Source organism: Ursus maritimus, assembly GCF_017311325.1.
Source record: "Ursus maritimus isolate PB19 chromosome X unlocalized genomic scaffold, ASM1731132v1 scaffold_X1, whole genome shotgun sequence".
Classification (NCBI taxonomy): domain Eukaryota; kingdom Metazoa; phylum Chordata; class Mammalia; order Carnivora; family Ursidae; genus Ursus; species Ursus maritimus.
In genome coordinates this window covers 57,611,019-57,635,754 of record NW_024423319.1, presented here as the reverse complement: position 1 = coordinate 57,635,754, position 24,736 = coordinate 57,611,019, and the positions used below count along the sequence as shown (strand labels likewise).

At 35.6% G+C, this 24,736-nt stretch overlaps 1 protein-coding gene across 1 annotated transcript in view; it reads right to left on the bottom strand.

Moving 5' to 3' along the window:
• The window catches only part of RPS6KA6 (ribosomal protein S6 kinase A6), a 210,545-nt gene that overhangs the window by 82,866 nt on the left and 102,943 nt on the right, over positions 1–24,736 (bottom strand). Inside the window, exons 4-6 of the mRNA XM_040630311.1 lie at positions 22,094–22,175; positions 21,345–21,425; positions 19,793–19,872 (exon numbers count right to left, since the gene is read on the bottom strand). Coding sequence (XP_040486245.1) covers positions 19,793–19,872; positions 21,345–21,425; positions 22,094–22,175 — 243 coding nt within the window. The remainder of the gene's footprint in view (positions 1–19,792; positions 19,873–21,344; positions 21,426–22,093; positions 22,176–24,736) is intronic.

The following is a 24,736-nucleotide window of genomic DNA, read 5'->3' as shown; positions in this document are numbered from 1 at the left end:
AGAGAGAGAGAGAGAGAGAGAGAGACAGAGAGAGAGACAGAGAGACATAGAGAGAGACAGAGAGACAGAGAAACAGAGGGAAAGAAAGAGAGAGAGAGGGAAAAAACCAACCAGGGAACAGTGGCTTTGAATGACACACTGATTCAGATGGATATAACAAATATATTCAGAATATTCCACACTAAAACAGCAGACTACACATTCTTTTCAAGTACACATGGAATATTCTCCAGAGTAGATCACATATTAGGCCACAAAACACGTCTCATGAAAACATGGAGGTTAAATGACATGCTACTAAATGATGAATGGGTCAACCAAGAAATTCAAGAAGATTAAAAAATTACATGGCAACAAATGAAAATGAAAACAATGATCCAAAAATCTTTGGGATGCAGCAAAAGCAGGTAAAGAAGTGAAGGTAATAGCAATACAGGCCTACCAGAAGAAGCAAGAAAAATCTCAAATAAACAACCTAACCTTACACCTAAAACATCCAGAAAAAGAGAACAAACAAAACCCAACACTAGCATAAGGAATGAAATAATAAAGATTTTAGCAGAAATAAATGATATAGAAACTAAAAAAAAGGGCAATATAACAGATATGAAATCAGGAGATGGTTCCCTGAGAAGGTCAAGAAAATTGGTAAACTTCTAACCAGACTCATAAAAGAGAGAGAGAGAGAGGCCCCAAATAAACAAAATTACCAACGAAAGAGGAAAAATAACACCCAATACCACAGAAATAAAAACAATTATAAGTGAGTACTATGAAAAGGGGGGAAACTAAGAGAAAGGGGAGACAGGAGCACACAGTGGAATGAACAATGAGAACACTTCCTTAAAGCCACTGGCTGGGAAAACAAGAGGGGTTGATTTTCTTGAGTTTTGGGGACCAGCAGGCTTGAAAACTGGAGTTTTAAAGGTCTGCAGGCTTGGCTGAGATACAGCCTTGAGGGTGCTTCCCTACACCTGTAAAGGAGTCAGGCAAACAACTGGGGGCAGATGGAACAATCTGAGGAACTACTGGGACACAGAGTGGGGAGATTATTTGCTTATCTCGGAGCATGTCTCTGATAGGTAGTGTTCAGGGAGATGCCTCTCCAGGGACCAAGGATCCAGCAGGGGTCAAATTCTTCCCCTCCCTCTCAGCATAAAGGCAAAGTCGCCTAACAGAGTCAGCTTGGCTCCTATGCTTGCTGCCTAGACTGCCTGCTCCAGGACCAACGCCCCTACACTCTGGCACTACCACCCTTCTATGTCTATCCTCCCTCAGTCACAGCAGGGCAAGACCCTCCTTGGGAGAACCTTTGCAGGCCTCAGCCAATACCACCTGCCTAGAGCCTGGAGTTTTGAAAATCTGAGGGCTTGGTTGGGATAAAGCAGGCACACAGTCCAGAGGCAGACAACATGAAGACACTGATCTGGGGGGTGGCTGGGACACAGAGAGAGGAGACCGTCCACTGTTCTCAGGGTGCTTCCCTTGAGAGAAGCAAGCACAGAGACCCCTCCTTGGGGACAAAGATGCAGACTGGTGCCATTTGCCTCCCTTGCCCCACGCATAAACACAGAACCACCTTGGGTGACAAAGCTGCAACACAGGCTGCCTAACCTGCTTAAACAAAGAACCACACCCCTGAACTTTGCTGATCCTGCCCCTCAGAGTCAAGTCAGCCACAGTCCCAGGGATGAGGGCCTCTTCCCCAGAAGACTAGCAGAAACCCCTGCCCATAGCATGTCTCCCAACCAGAGAGTTCTGCAAGGCTTCAGTTCTAGTGGAAGTAGCATCAGGACTCATTTATCAAGCAGACCAGAGCACACCTAGTTAAAACTCACCACACTCTGGCCAAGGACCAAACACTGCCCACTGCAGACAAGGAGAGCCTCTCCAAATGATGGGCCTGAAGGACAGAGTGCTAGAACACAGCAAGAGAGTACATGTAGCACACACCAGAGATACTCCCTGAAGCACCAGGCCCTGGACACTATATGATCTCTTCTGCATAAAGCCATTACTCTCAGAAGCAGGACACATAACAGCTTTTTCTAACATATAGAAGACACAGATGTAGTAAAAATTCCAAGATGGAATTCATCTCAGTGAAACAAGAAAAGGTCACAGTCAAAAATCTCAGTGAAGCAGATATAAGTAACATGCCTGATGGAGAATTTAAAGCAACAATTCTAAGGATACTTGCTGGATTTGAGAAAAGAATGTAAGACATTAGGGAGGCCGTTGCTGCAGAGATAAAAGAATCAAAACAGTCAGAAATGAAAAAAATGCAATAACTGAGATTTGAAACAGACTGGATGCAATGAAAACAAGCATTAAAGAAGCAGAGGAACATTTTAGTGATATACAAGATAAAATAATGGAAAATTATCAAATTGAACAAAAGAGAGAAGAATTATGGAACACAAGTAGAGACAGGGATCTCACTGACTCCATCAAACATAATTACATTTATACCACAGGAGTCCCAGGAGAAGAAGAGAGAGAAAAGGGGACAAAAAATTTATTTCATGAAATAATAGCTGAAAGCATCACTAATCTGGGGAAAGAAACAGATATCCAGATGCAGCAGGCACAGAGAACGCCCAACAAAAATCAACAAAAGCAGGTCAATATCAAGACATACTGTAATTATATTTGCAAAATATAGTGATAAAGGAAAAAATCCTAACAGCAGCAAGACAAAAACAGTCCCCAACTCACAAGGAAAGACCCCTAAGGCTAGCTGCAGATCTCTCAACAGAAACATGGCAAGCCAGAAGGGAGAGACATGATATATTCAAAGTCGTGAGTGGGGAAAAATCTGCAGCCAAGAATACTCTATCCATTCAGGCTATCACTAAGAATAGAGGGAGAGATAAAGGGTTTCCTAGACAAAAACTAAGACACTGTGACCACTAAACCAGCCCTGTAAGAAATATTAAAGGGGGCTCTTTGAATGGTAGGGAAAGACCAAGGTGAAAAGACAAGAATGGAACAGAGAAAATCTTCAGAAACAATGAGAAAACAAGTTATAAAATGGCACTAAATACATATCTATCAATAATTACTATGAATTTAAATGGATTAAAACTCTAATCAAAAGGCATAGGGTGTCAGAATGGATTAAAAAAACACAAGAAGATCCATCAATATGCTGCCTACAAGAAACTCATTATAAACCTCAAAACTCCTATAGATTGAAAGTGAGGGGATGGAGAAATGTTATCATGCAAATGGAGGTCAAAAGACAGGCAGACTAGTAATACTTACATCAGAAAATCTAGACTTTAAAACAAAGATTATAACAAGATATGAAGAAGGGCACTATATCATAATAAAGGGGTCTATCCAAAATGAAGATCTAATAATTGTAAATATTAATGCCCCCAACTTGGGAGCACCCAAATATATAAAACTATTAAAAACAAACATAAAAGGGCAACCCAATCGGGTCCCCTCCCTCTTCAGGAGCTTTATACTATCACTCAATGAACTTTGCTTTACTATTACTCAATAAACCTTGCTTTGCTGCCCCCCAAACCAACCAACCAACCAACCAACCATAAAGGGACTCATTGATAATAATACAATAATAGTAGGGCATATTAAGGCATCACTTACATCAATGGACAGATCTTCTGAGCAGAAAATGAACAAGGAAATAACGGCTTTGAGTGACACACTGGGCTAGATGGGACTTGACAGAAATATTCAGACCATTTCATCCTAAAGCAGCAGAATACACATTATCTTCAGGTGCAAATGGAGCATTCTGCAGAATACATCACCTACTGGGTCACAAGTCAGCCCTAAAGTACAAAAAGATTGAGATCATACCATGCATATTTTCTCACCACAACACTGTGAAACTTGAAGTCAGCCACAAGAAATTTTGGAAAGACCACAAACAGATATAGGTTAAAAAACCATCTTATTAGAGAATGAATGGGTCAACTGGGAAATCAAAGAAGAAATTAAAATTATATGGAAAAAAATGAAAATGAAAACACATACAATACATATCACATGTAACATTTTACATGTACATTTCACAAAACAATACATTTCACATGTAACAAAAACACTCCAAGGAGGGAGATATATAGCAATACAGGCCTATATGAAGAATCAAGAAAAGTCTCAAATAAACAACCTGACCTTTCACCTAAAGGAGCTAGAAAAAGAACAAACAAAGCTTAAAGCCAGCAGAAGAGAAATAAGAGAGATAAGAAGAGAAATAAATGATACAGCAAGTAAAAAAAATAAATAAGTAAAACAGAAATCAGGAGCTGGTTCCTTGAAAAAAATAATAAAATTGATAAACCGCTAGCCAGACTTATCAAAAAGAAAAGAGAAGGACTGAGATGAATAAAACCACAAATGAGAGAGGAGAAATAATACTACAGAAATACAACTAAAAGAAAATATTATGAAAACCTATATGCCAACAAATTGGACAACCTGGAAGAAAACGATAACTTCCTGGAAACACATAAACTACCAAAACTGAAACAGGAAGAAAGAGAGAACTTGAGCAGACTGATAACTGGGAAATTAATTTAAATAGTAATCAAAAAATCTCCCAACAAAAAAAAAAGTCCAGGGCCAGAAGGCTACACAGGTGAATTCTATCAAACATCTAAAGAAAACGTAATACCTTTTCTTCTCAAAATATTCCAAAAAATAGAAATGGAATGAAAACTTACAAATTCATTCTATGAGCCCAGCATTACCCTGATACCAAAACCAGATAAACACTCCACTAAAAAAGAGAACTATAAGCCAATAGCACTGATGAACATGGATACAAAAATTCTCAAAGAAATTCTAGCAAATCGAATCCAACAGTACATTAAAAAAAAAATCATTCCCCATGATAGAGTGGTATTTATTCCTGGGCTGCAAGCATGGTTCAATTTAAAAGTCAATCAACATGATACACCACATTAATAAGAGAAAATTAAGAACAGCATGATCCTTTCAACAGATTTAGAAAAAGCATTTGACAAATTGCAATATCCATTCATAATAAAAACCTTTAACATATGAGGTCTAGAGGGAACATACCTCAACATAATAAAGGGCTTATATGTAAAACTCACAGCAAACAAATACTCAATGGGGAAAAACTGAGAGCTTTTCCCCTAAAATCAGGAATAAGAAAAGCATGTCCACTCTTACCACTTGTACTCAGTATATTACTGGAAGTCCTAGCCGCAGCAATCAGACAACAAAAAGAAATAAAAGGAATATAAATCAGAAGGAAGACATAAAACTTTCAGTATTTGCAGTTGAGATGATACTCTTTGTAGAAAACCTGAAAGACTCCACCAGAAAATGACTAGAACCGATAAACAAATTCAATAAAGTCACAGGTTATATAATACATGTGAAGAAATGTGTTGCATTTCTATACAATAATAACGAAGCAGCAGAAAGTGAAATTAAGAAAATAATGCATTTTACAATTGCACCTAAAACAATAAAATATCTAGAAATCAACTAAAGAGGTAAAAGACCTGTAGTCTGAAAATTATAAAACTTTGATGAAAGAAATTGAAGAAGACAAAAAGAAATGGAAAGACATTCCATGCTCATGGATTGGAAGAACAAATATTGTTAAAATTTCTATACTGCCCAAAGAAGTCTACACATCTAATGCAATCCCTATCAAAATACCAACAGTGTGTTTCACAGAACTAGAAGAAATAATCCTAAAATTTGTATGGAACCACTAAAGACTCTGAATAGTCAAAGAAAACAAAAAACAAAACAAAAAAAAAAAACAACACAAAATCTAGAGGTATCACAATTCCAGATGTCAAGTTATATTACGAAGCTGTACTAATCAAAACAGTTTGGTTCTGGCACAAAAATAGACACATAGATCAATAGACAGAATAGGGAGCCTGAAATGAATCCACAATTATACAGTCAATTAGTCTTTGACAATGGAGGAAAGAATACGCAATGGGAAAAAGATAGTCTCTTCAACAAATGCTGTTGGCAAAAATGGACAACTATGTGCAAAAGAATGAAACTAGACCCTTTCTTACACCATACACAAAAATAAACACAAAAAGAACTAAAGATCTAAATGTGAGACCTGAAACCATAAAAATCCTACAAGAGGGTAAAGGTAGTAATTTTTCTGAACAGCTGTAGCACAATTTTACTAGATATGTCTCCTGAGGCATGGGAAATAAGATCAAAAACTATTGGGAGTACATCAGAATAAAAAGCTTCTACACAGCAAAGTAAATGATCAACAAAACTAAAGGCAACCTACGGAATGGGAGAGGATATTTGCAAATGATGTACCTTATAAAGGGCTAGTATCAAAAATATACAAAGAATTAATATCCCTCTATAAAACAGTGTGGAGGTTTCTCAAAAGTTAAAAATAGAACTACCCTATGATCCAGCAATTACAATACTGGGTATTTACCCAACGCATATAAAAACACTCATTCAAAGGGGGGCGCCTGGGTGGCGCAGTCCTTAAGGGTCTGCCTTCGGCTCAGGGCGTGATCCCAGCGTTCTGGGACTGAGCCCCACATCAGGCTGCTTCTTCCTCTCCCACTCCCCCTGCTTGTGTTCCCTCTCTCACTGCCTGTCTCTGTCAAATAAATAAATAAAATTTTAAAAAAAATACTCATTCAAAGGAATACATACATCCTGATGTTTATACAAGCATTACCTACAATAACCCAATTATGGAGATAGCCCAAGCGTTCATCGACTGATGAATGCATAAAGACGATGTGGTATATATATATGAAGGAAATAGCTCAGCCATAAAAAAGAATGAAATCTTGCCATTTGTAATGAGGTGGATAGAGCTAGAGAATATTATGCTAAGCAAAATAAGTCAGAGAAAGACAAATACTGTACGATTTCACTCATATGTGGAAATAAGAAACAAAAGCAACAAGCAAAGGGAAAAGAGAGAGAGAGAGAGGCAATCCAAGAAACAGACTCATAACTCTAGAGAACTGATGGTTACCAGAGGGAAGGTGGCTGGAAGAATGGGTTAAATAGTTTATGGGGATTAAGGAGGGCACATATCTTGATGAGTATGGGGTATTGTATAGAAGTGTTGAATCACTATATTGTATCCTTTAATATTACATTGTATGTTAACTAACTGGAATTTCAATAACAACTTATCAAAAAGAACTGATACAACTCAACACAACTCAACCCCAAAACAAATAATCCAATTTAAAAAATAGGCAGAATACGTGAACAGACATTTCTCCAGAAAAGACATACAAATGGCCAATAGACACATGAAAATATGTTCAACATCACTCAACATCAGGGAAATGTAATCAAAACTACAATGAGATATCATGTCACTCCTGTCAGAATGGCTAAAATTAAAAACAAGAAACCACAAGTGTTGGTGAGGATGTGGAGAAAAAGGAAACCTCATGTACTGTTGGTAGGAATATGAACTGGTGGAGCCACTTTGAAAACATTATGGAGGCTCCTCAAAAAGTTAAAAATAGAAATATCCTATGATCCAGTAATCGCAGCACTGGTCTGGTTCTTTACACAAAAAAACAAAACCAAAAAATCACCCCACTAATTCAAAGGGAGGCTGCACCCCTATGCACACAGCATTGCTTACAATAGTAAAATTATTCAATCAGCCCCAGTGTCCATCAATAGATGAGTGGATAAAGAAGATGTGGTATATATTTGTACAATGGAATATTATTCAGCCATAAGAAAGAACGAAATCCTGCCATTTGCAATGACAGGATAAAACAAATTGACACTTTTTAAAAAAAAATTTTTAAAGATTTTATTTATTGGACAGAGAGAGAAAGAAAGAGAGAGAGAGAGAGAGAGAGAGAGAGAGAAGGAGAGACAGCACACTAGCAGGGAGAGCAGGAGAGGGAGAAGGAGGCTCCCCAGTGAGCAGGAAGCCTGATGCGGGGCTCGATCCCAGGACCCTGGGATCATGACCTGAGCCAAAGGCAGAGGCTTAACTGACTGAGCCACCCAGGTACCCCAAATTGACACAATATTATCTAGACTCACCAAAAAAATAAAGAAAAATGGCTCAAATAAAATCAGAAATGAAGGAGAGAGGGGAGTTCCAAGACGGCAGAGTAGTAGGGGGACTCTGAACTTGCTTCATCCTTTGAATACAACTAGATCAACCTTCAACTATTTTGAACAACTACGAAGAGAATCTGAGGGGTACAGAAACAATCTACACACTTGGAGTGAGAGAATTTAGTAGAGATGAGGTTCAGAGACCTGAACTGGGGGATTGGGAAGCCACGCGGCTGGAAAGGGGAGGAAATGCAGTTCATGGAGCAAAGTCAGGAAGAGGGAGAAAGTTGGAAAGATTGCAATGGCTTGTAACCACACAAAAAGCCATGGAGAGTGGATCCCTGGGTTGCTCAGGGAGAGCTTGCTCCCCTTCCTGAAGGGCATTTGGAGGAGCATATTTGTCCACTCCAGAGAAAAAGGGACAGCTGGGGAGCCACTGAGTGGAGCTCAGCGGTGGTGTCAGAGGGGAGTGCAGAGGGTGTGAGCACACAGGCTCTTAATTTTGTGATATGAGCACACAGGCTCAAATCTCTGTGTGCATGCCAAACACCTGCTTTTCTAGGACTGACTAAGCAGACCACAGAGACTGGAGCAGAACGTGGATAACCTGGCTGCCACTTTTTGCTGGCTGCCACAATAGATTCAAGCTCTGCAATGGCTTTTATGTGACAAAGAGAGTAGTTTAAGTGTAGACAACTGATAACATGCTTTCACTGAGCATTACAATAAACTCAAGCCTCTGCACACGCACTGTGTGAAGGCTTTTCAGGTGGGTATGCCCTGAGCCTACCAGCTAGGGGATAGGAGTGGGCATGCACATCACCAGGCCATTTAAAACAAGCCACTGGCCAGAGATAAAATACAGGAGATCTGTGGCTCTGGTTATGCCAACAACCCAGAAACAGGTTAGGGTAAGGGACTGAGGAGAGTCCAGGTCACAGGAGATTGATGGCTTTTCTAAGAGGGCCTCCTGAGCAGTAGATACCAGGAGTTCCACTCCCTAGGGACAAGAGGGAGAGGTGATGTCTTATTCTATCTACCTCTTCCACCACCCCGCCCACCTCTCACCCACCAGCAGAGAGAAACACAGTGCCTCTAGTGGAGGCTGAAGTCCCCTACAATAAACCCCTCCCCACTGACCTGTCAGGAGCATCTTTAGGAGGGTAAGTCAGCTTGTGTAAAGGACCAAACACTCCCTATTACAAGCAAGGATAAACTCTGTAGAGGAAGGACCAGTGGGAAAGAGCAGGCAAAACACAACAGTAGAGTGTATACAGCATATACCAGAATAACTTCCTGAAGATATTCTTGTTGTTGTTTATATTATTACTGCTGTCATTGCTGTTTTTCTTTTTCTTTTCTTTTTCTTTTTTTTCCTTCTCTCTCTTTCCTCCTATATTTTGTGGACAAAATGACTCGGAGGAGAAATTCACAGCAAAAGAACCAGAGGTAGTACTCTCTGCCACAGATTTAATCAATATGAATATAAGATGTCAGAAATAGAAAGCAAAACAATGATTATAAAGATACTAGCTGAGCTTTAAAAAAGCATAAAAGACACTAGAGAATACCTTACCGCAGAAATAAAAGAACAAAAATCTAATCAGGCTGAAATTAAAAATGCCATTACTGAGATGCAGTCAAAAATGGAGGCTCTAATTGCTAGGTCAAATGAGGCAGAAGAGAGAGTCAGTGATACAGAAGGCAAAATGAAGAAGTAAGGAAGCTGAGAGAAAGAGAGAAAAACAATGACTTGATCATGAGAGGAGACTTTGAGAAATCAGTGATTCCATAAAGCACAATAATATTGAATAACAGGGGTACCAGAAAATGAGGAAAAAGAGAGAGGGACAGAAAGTTTACTTGAACAAATTATAGCTGACCACATCCCTAATCTGGGGAAGGAAACAAGCATTCAAGTTCAGGGGGCACAGAGAATCCCCATCAAAATCAATAAAAACAAGGAAACATATAATCTCTGACATATAATAGTGAAGTTTGCAAATTTCAGAGATAAAGAGAAAATCCTGAACCCAGCTCGAGACAAGATGTCCTTAACCTACAAGGGTAGACATATAAGGGAAGCAGACATGTCCACAGAGACCTGGCAGGCCAGAAAGGACTGGCAAGATATATTCAACGTGCTACGTGAGAAAAATATGCAGGCAAGAATACTTTATCCAGCAAGGCTATCATTCAGAATGGATGGAGAGATAAGGAGCTTTCAGGACAAACAAAAACTAAATGAATTTGTGATCACTAAACCAGCATTGTAAGAAATATTAGAGGGGATCCTTTGAGTTAAGAGAGAGCCCAAAATTAGCAAAGACCAGAAAGGAACAGAGACAATCTATAGAAACAGTGACTTTACAGGTAATAAAATAGCAATAAATTCATATCTTTCAATAATTACTCTGAATATAAATGGACTAAATGTGCCAATCAAAAGACACAGTGTATCAGATGGGATAAAAAAGGAAGACTCATCAATATGCTGCCTACAAGAGACTCATTTTAGACCTAAAAACACCTCCAGATCGAAAGTGAGGGGGTGGAGAACCATTTCTCATACTGATGGACATCAAAAGAAAGCTAGGGTAGCAATCCTTATATCAGACAAATTAGATTTTAAACCAAAGACTGTATTAAGAGATGAAGAGGGATGCTATATAATAATTAAAGGTTTAATCCATGAAACTCTGACAAATATGAATATTTATGCCCTTAACATAGGAGCAGCCAATTATATAAATCAATTAATAACAAAATTAAAGAAACACATTGATAATAATACAATAATATTAGGGGACTTTAACACCCCACTCACAACAACACAGATCATCTAAGCAGAAGACCAATAAGGAAACGAGGGTTTTGAATAACACACTGGACCAGATGGACGTCATAGATATATTCAGAGCATCTTGTCCTAAAATAACAGAATACACATTCTTCGCAATTGCACATGGAACATTCTCCAGAATAGATCACATACTTGGTCACAAATCAGTACTCAACTAGTACCAAAGGTCTGGGATTATTCCCTGCATATTTTCAGACCACAATGCTTTAAAACTTGAACTCAGTCAGAGGGAAAATTTGGAAGAATCACAAAAACATGGAGGTTAAAAGCAACAACTAAACAATGAATAAATCAACAAGGAAATTAAAGAAGAATTTAAAAAATTCGTGGAAGCAAATTAAAATGAAAACACAAGAGTTCAAAACCTTTGGGATGCAGCAAAGGTGGTCCTAAGAGGGAAGTATAAAGCAATACAGGCCTTTCTTAAGACACAAGAAAGGTCTCAAATATACAAGCTACTGTTACATCTAAAGGACCTGAAAAAAGCACAGCAAACAAAGCCTAAACCAAGCCAGAGAACATAAACAATAAAGATTAGAGCAGAAATCCATGAGATTTGATTGATCATTTGAGTCATCAATGAGAACAGTAGAACAGAGCAATGAAACTAGGAGCTGGTTATTTTAAAGAATTAATAAGATTGATAAACCCCTAGCAAGACTTATCAAAAAGAAATTTGGGGTTTATTTATACACATTCACATTCAACATTCATAAATCAATCAACATGATAAATCACATTAATAAAAGAAAGGACAAGAGTTATATGATCCTCTCAATTGATGCACAAATGGCATTTGGTGAAATACAGCATCCTTTCTTGATTAAAACTCTCCACAGTGTGGGGATAGAGGGAACATACCTCAATATCATAAAAGCCATCTACGAAAAGCCCACAGTAAATATCAATCTCAACAGGGAAAAACTGAGACCTTCCCCTAAGGGCAGGAACACGACAATGATGTCCACTCTCACCACTGTAGTTCAACATAGTACCAGAAGTCCTATCCTCAGCAATCAGACAACAAAAAGAAATAAAACCACCCATAGTGGCAAAGAGAAAGTCAAAATGTCACTCTTCACAGATAACATGATACTCTATATGGAACACTCAAGAGTCACCCTAAAAATTGCTAGATCTCATCCAGGGATTCAGAAAAGGGGTAGGATACAAAATCAATGCACGGAAATTAGTTGGACTTCTATACACTAACAAGACAAAAGAAAAAGAAAAGGAATTGATCCTATTTGCAACTGCACCAAACACCATAAGAAACCAGGAATAAAGCTAACCAAAGAGGTAAGGAACCCATACTCTGAAAAATATAGAAAACTTATGAAAGAAATTGAGGAAAACACAAAGAACTATAAAAACACTCCATGCTAATGGATTGGAAGAATAAATATTTTTAAATGTCTATGCTACCCAGAGCAATCTACACATTCAATGCAATCCCTATCAAAATAACCATCGACAAACTGGGTGATAGGCATTAAAGAAGGAATGTGATGTGATAAGCCTGGGTATTATATGCAACTGATGATTTATTGAACACTACATCTGAAAATAATGATATACTATATGTTGGCTAATTGAATTTAAATAAAAAATACCATCTACATTTTTCACAGAGCTGGAACAAAAAATCCTAAAATTTGTGTGGAACCAGAAAAGACCCCGAATTGCCAGGGGATTGTTGAAAAAGAAAACCAAAGCTGGGGGCATCACAATGCCATACATCAAACTATATTACAAAGCTGTAGTCATCAAGGCAGTATGGTAGTGGAACATAAACAGACACATAGAAATTGAACAGAATAGAGAACCCAGAAATGGACCTTCAACTCTATGGTTAACTAATCTTTGACAAAGCAGGAAAAAATATCCAATAGAAAAAAGACAGTCTCTTCAACAAATGGTGTTGGGAAAATTGGACAGCCACACATAGAAGAATGAAACTGGACCATTATCTTATACCATAAACAAAACTAAACTCAAAATGGATGAAAAACCTAAATGTGATATAGGAATCCATCAAGATCCTAGAGGAGAACACAGGCAGCAATCTCTTTGACCTCTGCCACAACAACTTCTTGCTAGACACATCTCCAAAGACAAGGGAAACAAAAGCAAAAATGAATTTTGGGACTTCATCAAGATAAAAAGCTTTTGCACAGCAAAGGAAACAGTCAACAAAACTAAAAGACAACATACAGAATGGGAGAAGATATTTGAAATATCTCATCAAATAATGGGCTAGTATCTAAGATGTAAAAGAACTTGTCAAACTCAACACCCAAAAAACAAATAATCCTGTCAAGAAATGGGCAGAAGACATGAACAGACATTTCTCCAAAGAAGACATACACATGTCCAATACACACATGAAAAAATGCTCCACATCGCATAGTTTCAGGGAAATACAAATCAAAACCACAATGAGATACCACCTCACACTGGTCAGAATGGCTAAAATTAACAAGTCAGGAAACAACCGATGTTGGCGAGGATGTGGAGAAAGAGGTACCCTCTTACACTGTTGGTGGAAATGCAGCTAGCACAGCCACTCTGCAAACCAGTATGGAGGTTCCTCAAATAATTAAAAATTGAGCTACTGTATGACCCAGCGATTGCACTACTGGGTATTTACTGAAAGGATACAAATGTGGTGATCCAAAGGAGCACCCACACCCCAGTGTTTATAGCAGCAATGTCCACAATATCCAACTATGGAAAGAGCTCAGATGTCCCTCAACAGATGAATGGATAAAGAAGATATGGTACATATATACAACAGAGTATTATTCAGCCATCAAAAAATGAAATCTTGCCATTTGGCAAGATACATGGATGGAACTAGAGAAGTATTATGATAAGCAAAATAAATCAATCAGAGAAAGAAAATTTTCATATAATTTCACTCATATGTGGAATTTATGAAACAAAACAGAGGGTAATAGTGGAAGGGAAGGAAAAATAAAATAAGATGAAATCAGAGAGGGAGACAAAGCATAAGAGCCTCTTAATTATAGGAAACAAACTGAGGGTTGCTGGAGGGCATATGGGTGGGGGGATGGGTAACTGGGTGATGGGCATTAAGGAGGGCAGGTGATACAGGTAGCACTCAGTGTTACGTGCAACTGATGAATTACTGACCTCTACCTCTGAAACTAATGATATACTACATGTTAATTGAATTTAAATACAATAAAATTTAAAAAATGCAAGAACAGAAATAAAACAAAAACAAAAAAAGGAAATGAAGGAGATATTACAACTGTTAACACAGAAATATGGTACATTATGAGGCTGCTATGAATAATTAAAAGCCAAGAGATTGGACTACCTAGAAGAAATGGTGAATTCCTGGAATCCTATCATAATTGAAGCCTAAATGAAGAAGAAAGAGAAAATATGAACTAACCAAGTAGTATAAATAAAATTGTATCTTTTATAAAAAAAAAATCTCAACAAACAAAAGCCAGACACCTTTACAGGTTAATTCTACGAAACATTTAAGAAGAGATAATACCTATCCTAGAACTATTTCAAAAAATTGAAGTGGAGGCAAAGTTTCCAAAATCATTTCATGATGTCAGCATTATCCTGGTAATAAAACCATACAAGGACACTAAAAAATCAAAAGGAAGAAAAAGAAAAACATAAATATCCCTGATAAACATAGATACAAAAATTCTCAACAAAATATTAGTAAACAAATTCAAAAATACATCAAAGTTATTGTGTATCATGATCAAGTGGGATTTATTACTGGGATATAAAAATGATTCCACTTCCACAAATCAAACAACATGATACACCACATTAACAGTATAAAAGATAAAAATTATATGCTCATGTAACTAGATACATAAAGAGCATCTGACAAAATTCAACATCCATTTGGGTAAAACTTCTCAAAAATGTTGGTGTATAGGGAACATACCTCAACATAATAAGTCCACAGCTAACATTAAGTCAACAGCAAAAAGCTTTCTAAGATCAGGAACAAGATAAGGATGTCCACTATCTCCACTTTTATTCCACATAGGTATTAGAAATCCTAGCCTGAACAATTAGACTAGAAAAAGAAATAAAAAGGCATCCAAATTGGGAAGAAGCAGTAAAACTGTCACTATTTGCAGATACCATCATTTTGTATATAGAAAACATAGAAGGCTCCATTAAAAAAAGTGTTAGAACTAATCGACAAAGTCAGTAACCTTGCAAAGTACAAAATCAACATGGAAAAATCTGTTGCATTTTTATAAACTAATAATGAACTATCAGAAAGATAAATTAAGATAACTATCCATTTACATTATACGTAAATGTATATATGTATATATAAAACTAATAAATTGTTGAACACAACATCAAAAACTAATGATGCATTATATGTTGGCTAATTGAACATAATAATAAGAAAATTTAGAATAAAAAACGAATAAAATATCTAGACACAAACTTAACCAAAGTAGTGAAAAACCTGTACACTCAAAACTACAAAACACTGATGAAAGAAAAAAAAAAAAACTGAAGACACAAGTAAATGGAAAGTATTCCAAACTTATGGACTGAAAGAATTAATATTGTTAAAATGTCCATATTACCAAAAATTCAATGCAATCCCTACCAAAATCCCAGTGGTATTATTCAAAAAATTATAGAATGAACAATTCTAAAATCTGTTTGGAATCATAAATGACCCCAAATAGCCAAAGCAGTCTTGAAAAAGAAAATATAAAAATTATAGTTATCAAGCGCCCTGATTTGAAACTATATTACAAAGCTATACTAATCAAAACAGTATGGTATTGGCATAGAAACAGACATGTACCTCAACAGAACAGAATAAAAAGCCCAGAAATTAATCACACATATATGGTCAACTATTTTATGACAAAGGAGATAAATACAAGGGGGGAAATAGTCTCTTTAATAAATGGAGTTGGGAAAACTGGACAGCCACATGAAAAGAATGAAACTAGATTATTATCCTATACCATACACAAAAATTAACTCAAAATGGATTAAACAGTTAAATGCAGGACCTGAAACCATAAAACTTCTGGAAGAAAACTAGGAAGTAAACTCCTTGACATTAGTCTTGATTTTTTTTAACTGACTCCAAAAGCAAAGATAACAAAAACAAAAACAAGTGGGACCACATCAAACTAAAAAGCCTCTGCAAAGCAAAGAAAAACATCAATGAAATAAAAAGGCAATGTACTAAATGGAAAGAAAACACTTGCAAGTCACATATCTGATAAGGTATTACTATCCAAAATATATAAAGAACTCCTGCCAACTCATCACCAAAAACAATCAAACAATTCAATAAAAAAAAGAGAGCAGAGGATCTGAATGGACATATTTTCAAAAGAGATGTCACTAATCATCAGGGAAATACAAATGAAACCCATGATGAGTTATTACCTCACACCTGTTAGAAAGGCTATCATCAAAAAGACAAGAAATAATAAGTGTTGAGGAGGATGTGGAGAAAATGGAAAACTTGTGAACTGTTGGTAGTAATGTAAATTGGTACAGCTAGTATGTAAAACAGTATAATAAAGGGGTCAATTTATCAAGAAGAAATGATAATCTTTTTTTAATATTTTTTATTATATTATGTCACCATACAGTACATCCCTAGTTTTTGATGTAAAGTTCCATGATTCATTAGTTGCGTATAACACCCAGTGCACCATGCAATACATGCCCTCCTTACTATCCATCACCAGCGTATCCCATTCCCCCATCCCCCTCCCCTCTGAAGCCCTCAGTTTGTTTCTCAGAGTCCATAGTCTCTCATGCTTCATTTCCCCTTCTGATTACCCCCCTTTCTTTATCCCTTTCTTCTTCTACCGATCTTCCTAGTTCTTATGTTCCATAGATGAGAGAAACCATATGATAATTGTCTTTCTCTGCTTGACTTATTTCACTTAGCATTACAATTTTGCAATGAATTCTTCTAGACAACTGAACAGGAGAAAACACTGCTCAACTCATTCTATAAAACCAGAATTGCTTTGGCATTAAAACTAGACATAAAAAATACAAGAATTCTATAGTTAAATATCTTTCATAAAAATAAATGTAAAAAATCTGAAAAAACATTTAGGAAATATCATCCGTCAATATGCAAAAAAAGATAATACACCATGTCTACATGGGGGATTCATCCATAGACAAGACTGCTTCAACATTTGACAATCAATGTAATTCACCTATTAAATGATTAAAGAAGAAAAAACATAATATTTCAATAATTGCACTGAAAGAATATTACAAAATCTAATGTACGTACCTGATAAAAATACAACAAACTAGTAACAGAAGAGAACTTTCACAACCTGATAAAGAACATGTAAAAAGACCTATACTGAACTTTGTAATCTATGCTAAAATGATGCTTTTCCCCTATGATCAGAAATAAGGCAAGACTGTCTGCTCTTACCAATTATGTAGAACACTGAACTGGAGGGTGAACCCAGTGCAACAAACACAAATGAAAGAAGTAAATGATGTCCATAAAGGAAAAAAAAGTAAAAACTCCTTGTTCGTAGGCTATAAATAGAAAAGTCTATGGAATCCACCAAAAAAAAAAAAAAAAGCCATCAGGTGTAATAAGTAAGTTCAGTTAAATTGTGGGATGCAAGTTCAATAGGCAAAAAAAAAAAAAAGTATTTCCATCAAACTTGAAAATTAATAAGAAAGCAATTCCATTTACAATGTCATTTTAAAAAAGGAAATAGAGATAAATCTGATAAATAATGTTCAAGACCTATACACTGAAAATGACAAGACATTGCTGAGAGAAATTAAAGGAGACTCAAAAACTGGAGAAAAAATCATATTCATGGATCGAAGACTCAATATTGTGAAAATGTCAATTAACTGCAAATTGACCCATAGAGTCAATGCAATCCCAGTCAAAATCCCAGCAAGCTTTTTTGTAGAAAGTGGAAGGCTGATTTTAAAATTGATATGGAAATACAAAGGACCTAGAAGAGGCAAAAAAAACTTTGAAAAAGAAGAGCAAAGCTCAAGGATTTACACTAACTTACTTTAAGACATATTATAAGGGTACATATAAGGGTACAGTAATTAAGAAATCAAGTGGTGGTGTAATAAAGATAAACAAATAGACCAAACAACAAAATAGAATGTCCAGAAATAGACCTTCATATATATGGTCAATTGATTCTCAACAAAAATGCAAGGTGATTCAGTGAAGAAAGTACAGACTTTTAATCATGATGCTAGAATCATGATGGGATATGTATACGCAAAAAAAAAAAAAAAAAAAGGAAGAAAGAAAAGGACTTCAACCTCAACACATACCTTTCACCATACACTAAAATAAACTCAAAATGGGATTATAAACTTAAATGTAAAACCTAAAATTATTAAATGTCTAGAAGACATAGAAAAATCTATGTGACCTGAGATTAGGCGAATATTCTTTAAATAGGACACCAAATTCATAAAAGAAAGAAATTATAAGCTGGAATTCATCAAAATTAAGAAGCTCTGCTTTTGAAAAACAGTATTAAAGAGAATGAAAAGACAAACCACAGAACAGAAGAAAATATTTGTAAACACCACATATTATAAAGGACTTACCATCCAAAATATATACTCTCAAAACTCAGAACACACACAACTTAAAGAAAAATGAGCCAAATATTTAAAAAGACAGTTTATCAAAGAAGATAAATAGATGCCAAAATAAGTGCATGAGAAGATGCTCAACATCATTAGTCATTAGGACTATGCAATTCAAAACCACAATAAGGTGCCACTACACACTTATGTCCAAAATCAAAACAAGACCAGTGACCATATTAAGGGTTGGCAAGGATGTGGAGCAACTGAAACTCTCATACACTGCTGGTGGGAATGTAAAAATTATAATCCTACCTTAGAAAACAATTTGATAAGTGCCTTTAAAATAAGTTAAAACATACACCTACCAAATAGCCCAGTCATTATACTCCTAGGTATTTCATCATGAAAAATGAAAACATAACCATGAAAATGAAAACATATGTACATACAATCACTTGTGCATGAATGTTTGTAGCAGCTTTATAGTAATATCCAAAAACTGCGAACAACCCAAATATCCATCAATAAGTTAATGCATAAACAAATGGTAGTATATCCATACAGCAGAATACTATTCATCAATGAAAGTGAATGAACCACTGATACATACAACACCATGGCTAAATCTCAAAATAATTATTCTGAGTTAAACAAGCCAGACAAAAAAGAATAGACACTATATGATTCCGTTTATATAAAGTCTTAGAAAATGTAAACCAAACAATGACAGAAAGCAGATTCAGTAGGGGCAGGGTGGAAGGGAGGCATTACAAAGGGGCACAAGAAAATGGTTGGGGATGACAGATAAGCTTATTATCTTGATTGTGATGACGGTTTCACAGGTATATACAAATATCAAATTTTATCGAAGTTTTCACTCTAATATGTGCAACTCATTGTATGTCAATTATACCTTCATAAAGCTGTTTTAGAATAAATTGAACACTACTCCCAGAGGCATTTTGGTAGCTTGAGTAGCCAAAATCCTAGGCTTGCCCCTATCTATTTCATCCAGTTATTTATATTGACCTTGTGCCTAAAGAAATAATGAGTAGCACACTGAGATGATCTAAATGACAAGCAGACAGAAAATGCCATTAACTGACACATCAACTAAATACTATGCAGTGAAGCAAACAGAATAATTATTTAAAATTTCTATAGAAAAAAATTAATTAGCAGAACACAAATGATTTTTCTTAGTTTTGTTTCAATAAAATATAGTAAAAATTTACAGATACTCACCTCTTTGGATAATCTTGTGAAGACATCTCCTCCCCTGAGAAAATCCAGTATTAAATACAGCTTCCCTTCAGTCTGAAATGCTAATTATAAATTAGAATGTAGTAACAGAACATTAACAGAATCTTAAAGGCTTAACAACCTTAGTATAATTTTTAATTAATATATATGTTTAGAGTTTTATCATTAAACACTATAAAGGAATTAAGCATTTATTCACATGGTCCAATGTTATTGGATAACATTATCTCAAAATCGAATTTAGTGCTGAAATAGCTGTAAGTTCCTTCCTAGAACATAATCAACTTTACATGTGGTTTTACACAGAAACTTCTACTGCCATCATTGTCCTGATTTATGGAGCATCGTGTTCTACTGCAAACTGCCTGAACTCCACCTCCCTACCGACTGAGAATCTACTAATTCTTTTAAGCTCAGCAAAAATACCTCCTCCATCAAGCTTTCCTCTCTTAAGGATTTCTCTCTTTTCACATTCCATAGCTTCCTTACGCTCTTCTCCGTAAGAATTACTTGCTACTACTTTTGAGATCTCATTGTTCTTTATTTATGTCTCTCTTATGGCACTTACTCCATTTTGATTTGTACAATTAATTTGTTTACATGTCTGTGTTCCAATAGATAAGTTTTCTGAGTCAGAGATTGTTTCACCTCTAGAGCCTACTGCATTCAATAAAGTGTTTTGCACACAACTGGTATTTACTGATTAATGTAATGTTATCCTATTGATTCAAGGAAGTGGGACTTTAGATACTACTACTTTCCATTTAGGGTAACAGGGAGTGAAAGAATAACGGGTGGAAATTTTCTAAAGATTTTTTTTATAAAAATAATTTAGTACTTATTTTAATGTATTATTTTTCAAAATTTCCTAAGAATAAAATCAATAGCTGCTACTTTTTTAAATCTTAAAAGCTCAAAGTGACATCACAGAATATATCAGTGATTTAATGATGTATATACCTTTGAATTCTCCAGGAAAGCCAAACTTCACAATCTCATGTATGCATTAAATTATCAATGGAGCCATGATTCAAACTTGGAACTGTCTGACTCCAAACTCATGTTCTTTCATTATATTTACTGCTTCTTACTGGTATCCCTCTTCCCCAAAGTATAAGAAAGAATAACTCAAATGGACTAATGTAACTACATTTTCCTCTTCAACAGAGCTAGGAAATAAATTAATATGCTCATTATGAACATGTAAGAGAAACACATCCAAACATCAGATGCTTTGAATAAATTATCACAGTTTATAGCCTGAGATCATTAAAGGCACAGCCTAGCAGAGTAAAGAAATACCACCAGACAAGTAATCAGAAGATACTATCTTATTACCTTAGACAAATTAACCAACAGATACAGAAAATACAATTCAAAATTGGATATCGATTCTTATTCTTTTTTCAGATAAAAGATTCAGATACATAGTTGAATGTATTAAATTATTTTAAAGTATTTATTTCCTGTTATATTACTGTTGGAAAGGAAATCTTAATTCTCTAATTCCATAAATTAAAAAGAAATTACATACCATAGTGTAATTTGACAATAAATGGATGATTTACTTCCACCAGTATATCCCTTTCCATCTTTGTTCGAACTCTGTCTCGAACTAAAAATTATAGAAGGGTAGAATATATTACTGTTCTATATAAAATTTCAGTAGCGATCCCATCAATAATTCAGCAAACAAAAATATGAAAATATAACTTTATAAGTGTTTAAATTTGCAATCTATATATTCCTAGACAGTAATTACCATATTCTCAGAAAGCCAACAAATTTAGTTTAGATCTAGATGGATTAAAGTGACATAAATAGGTATTTGGCTAATATGTATTTATTATATATTGGTCTCCAATTGTTCAAATGAGTTTACCGATTAAAACTGAGCACAGTGTTATTGCTATCACAGCCTAGAAGATGGTGTATGTAAGTGTATCCAGGTGGTTGTGCTTTTTCAATATGCAAAACCAACACAGATGGAACAGGAAAAAAAAAGAATCTTAAAAGAATATAGCTTACTAAAATAAGTTCACTTTATATTAAATAAAATGTGTCACTTTTTATAGGATTAAATTTTTACCAGGGTACAGTCTCACTAAATTAGAGCATATGCCAATATCAAACCTAGAAATATCACTTACAGGCTAGAAAACCATAACACTTACTAATGTTTAAAGGAAACTGAGTCTACTCAATATATACAAGCAATACACAGCATATTTCTTAAAACAAGCTTTATCAAATTCTATTTTAATAAGCTTTGTAATTTTCTACCTTTTAAAGAAGCTTTTTTTAACACCTTCATTGCATAGAGCTGCCCAGCATCAGGACCAGTCTTCTTTCGAACAAGAAAAACCTAACAGAGGAATTTTTTTAAAAAAGTAAAATTCATATTTCAAGACATTCTTGCTATACACATTAGCACATATATATGTCCATGAATTTTAATTTTATAAAGATATACTTATCTCTATAAATTACACTCTTGGTTAATGGTTGCTCATTTTCATTCATTTAGTAAACCACACTATCATACATACTACTGTAGGAAAGAAAACTTTTAAAATAGATGACATGGTCATGACTTTAAGAAGTTTGTGATGTACGAGATAAGCAACATAATGAAAGGCAATTTGATCTAAGGGAACTACTTTTAATACCCAAGCACCTTTTTGTTACCTTACTAAAGACCAAAGAAATGTGAGGACTGTTAATTTTATACCTTCATTTCTACTTCCTTATTGGTCCATTTTAGAAGTTACCAGTAAGAAATCAGAGGCAATTATATCTGCTGCCAGGCTGAAGAAACAAGATGGCAAATTATCACAAAAAACAAATTAAACTCTTTAAGATTACTAACACTACCTTATATTTTCAAACTAAGATTATGACTCATTAAAAGCAGTTTTTAAAAAGCCTCAGTTATGAAAATAAATATGATTAAAATTTTCAGGAGTTATTTATTAGTTAAAAAAAGCAACTTTTACTAATTTGCTCACTGCTTTGAAATAAAAGATATAGAAACTAAACAACAACAACAACAAAATAATAGAACAGATCAATGAAACCAGGAGCTGCTTCCTTGAAAAAAAATTAAAATTGATAAACCTCTAGTCAGACTTATCAAAAAGAGAAGAGAAAGGACCCAAGTTAAAAAAAAATCACAAATGACAGAGGAGAAGTAACAACCAACACCACAGAAATATAAACTATAACAGAATATTATGAAAAACTATGCCAACAAATTGGAGAATCTGGAAGAAATGGATAAGTTCCTAGAGACATATAGTTACAAAAACTGAAACAAGAAGAAATAGAAAACTTGAACAGACCAATTACCAACAATGAAATTGAATCAGTAATCAAAAAACTCCCAACAACCCAAAGTCCAGGACCAGATGGCTTCACAGGCAAATTCTAATAAATAGTTAAAGAAGAGTTAATACATATGCTTCTCAAACTATTCCAAAAATCAGAAAAGGAAGGAAAACTTCAAAATTCATTTTATTAGGGCCAGCATTACCTTGATACCAAAACAGATAAAAACACCACTAAAAAGAGAACTACAGGCCAATACTGCAGATAAACAGAGATGCAAAAATTCTCACTAAATTACTAGTAAAATGAATCCACAACAGATTTTAAAAAATTACGGGTGCCTGGCATGCTCAATTGTTAGAGCATGTGACCCTCGATTTCAGGGTTGTAAGTTTAAGCCCCACATTGGATACAAAGATTACTTAAAAATGAAATCTTAAAAAAAAAAAATCTCTCACCACAACCCAGTGGGATTTATTTCTGGGTTGCAAGGTTGGTTCAATATTCATAAATCAATCAACAAGATATATAACATTAATAAAAGAAAGGTTAAAAATAATATGATCATTTCAAGATATGTGTAAAAAGCATTTGACAAATTACAATATCTATTCATGATAAAAACCCCCAACAAAGTAGGATTAGAAGGAACATACCTCAAAATCAAAGGTCATACATGAAAAACCCACAGCTAATATCATCCTCAATGGGGAAAAACTGAGAACTTTCCTCTACCACCAGGAACAAGACAGGTATGTCCACTCTCATCACTGTTATTTAATTTAGTACTGGGAGTCCTGGCCACAACAATCAGACAACACAAAGAAATAAAAAGTCATCCAAATCAGCAAAAAATTCAAACTTTCACTCTTTGCAGATGACATGATACTCTAGAAAACCCAAAGGACTCCACGAAAAAGTGCTAGATAAATAAGTTCAGTAGAGTCAAAGGATACAAAATCAACATACAGAAAACCGTTGCATATCTACACACCAATAATGAAGCAGCAGAAAGAGAAATCAAGGAATCAATCCCATTTACAACTGCACCGAAAACCATAAGATACCTAGGAATAAACCTAACCAAAGAGGTAAAGATCTCTACTCTGAAAACTACGAAACACTGATGAAAGAAATTGAAGAGGACACAATGAAATGGAAAAACATTTCATGCTCAAGGATTGGAAGAACAAATATTGTTAAAATGTCTATATTACCCAGTTTTTCTTAGCCAGTCCCCCGAGTCGAGCTGGAAAGGTACAAGACCAGCCTAAACAACCATGGAACCAGCCTGAGATGCAAGAAGATGCATCTGGATCTCTACAAATGAACATCTCCAGCACTGAGTATTGAGGTACGAAGCAGGGAGCCATGAAACCGTGCACAGATATCAGAAGATAAACGGAAGGTGGAGGGAGCCGCCGCGTTCGGGCACCGGGAAGCGGTAGCCACCTGCACCGGAGAGCGGGTGGACTCGCAGACCTTGACCCGCGAGAGAGCAGAATGAGACCGTGAGCTGGGGAGCGCGCGCCACCAGACTGAAACGGAGCTCCGGTGCGCTCACTGGAACCAGACTGAGACCGGGAGCTCCGGAGCATG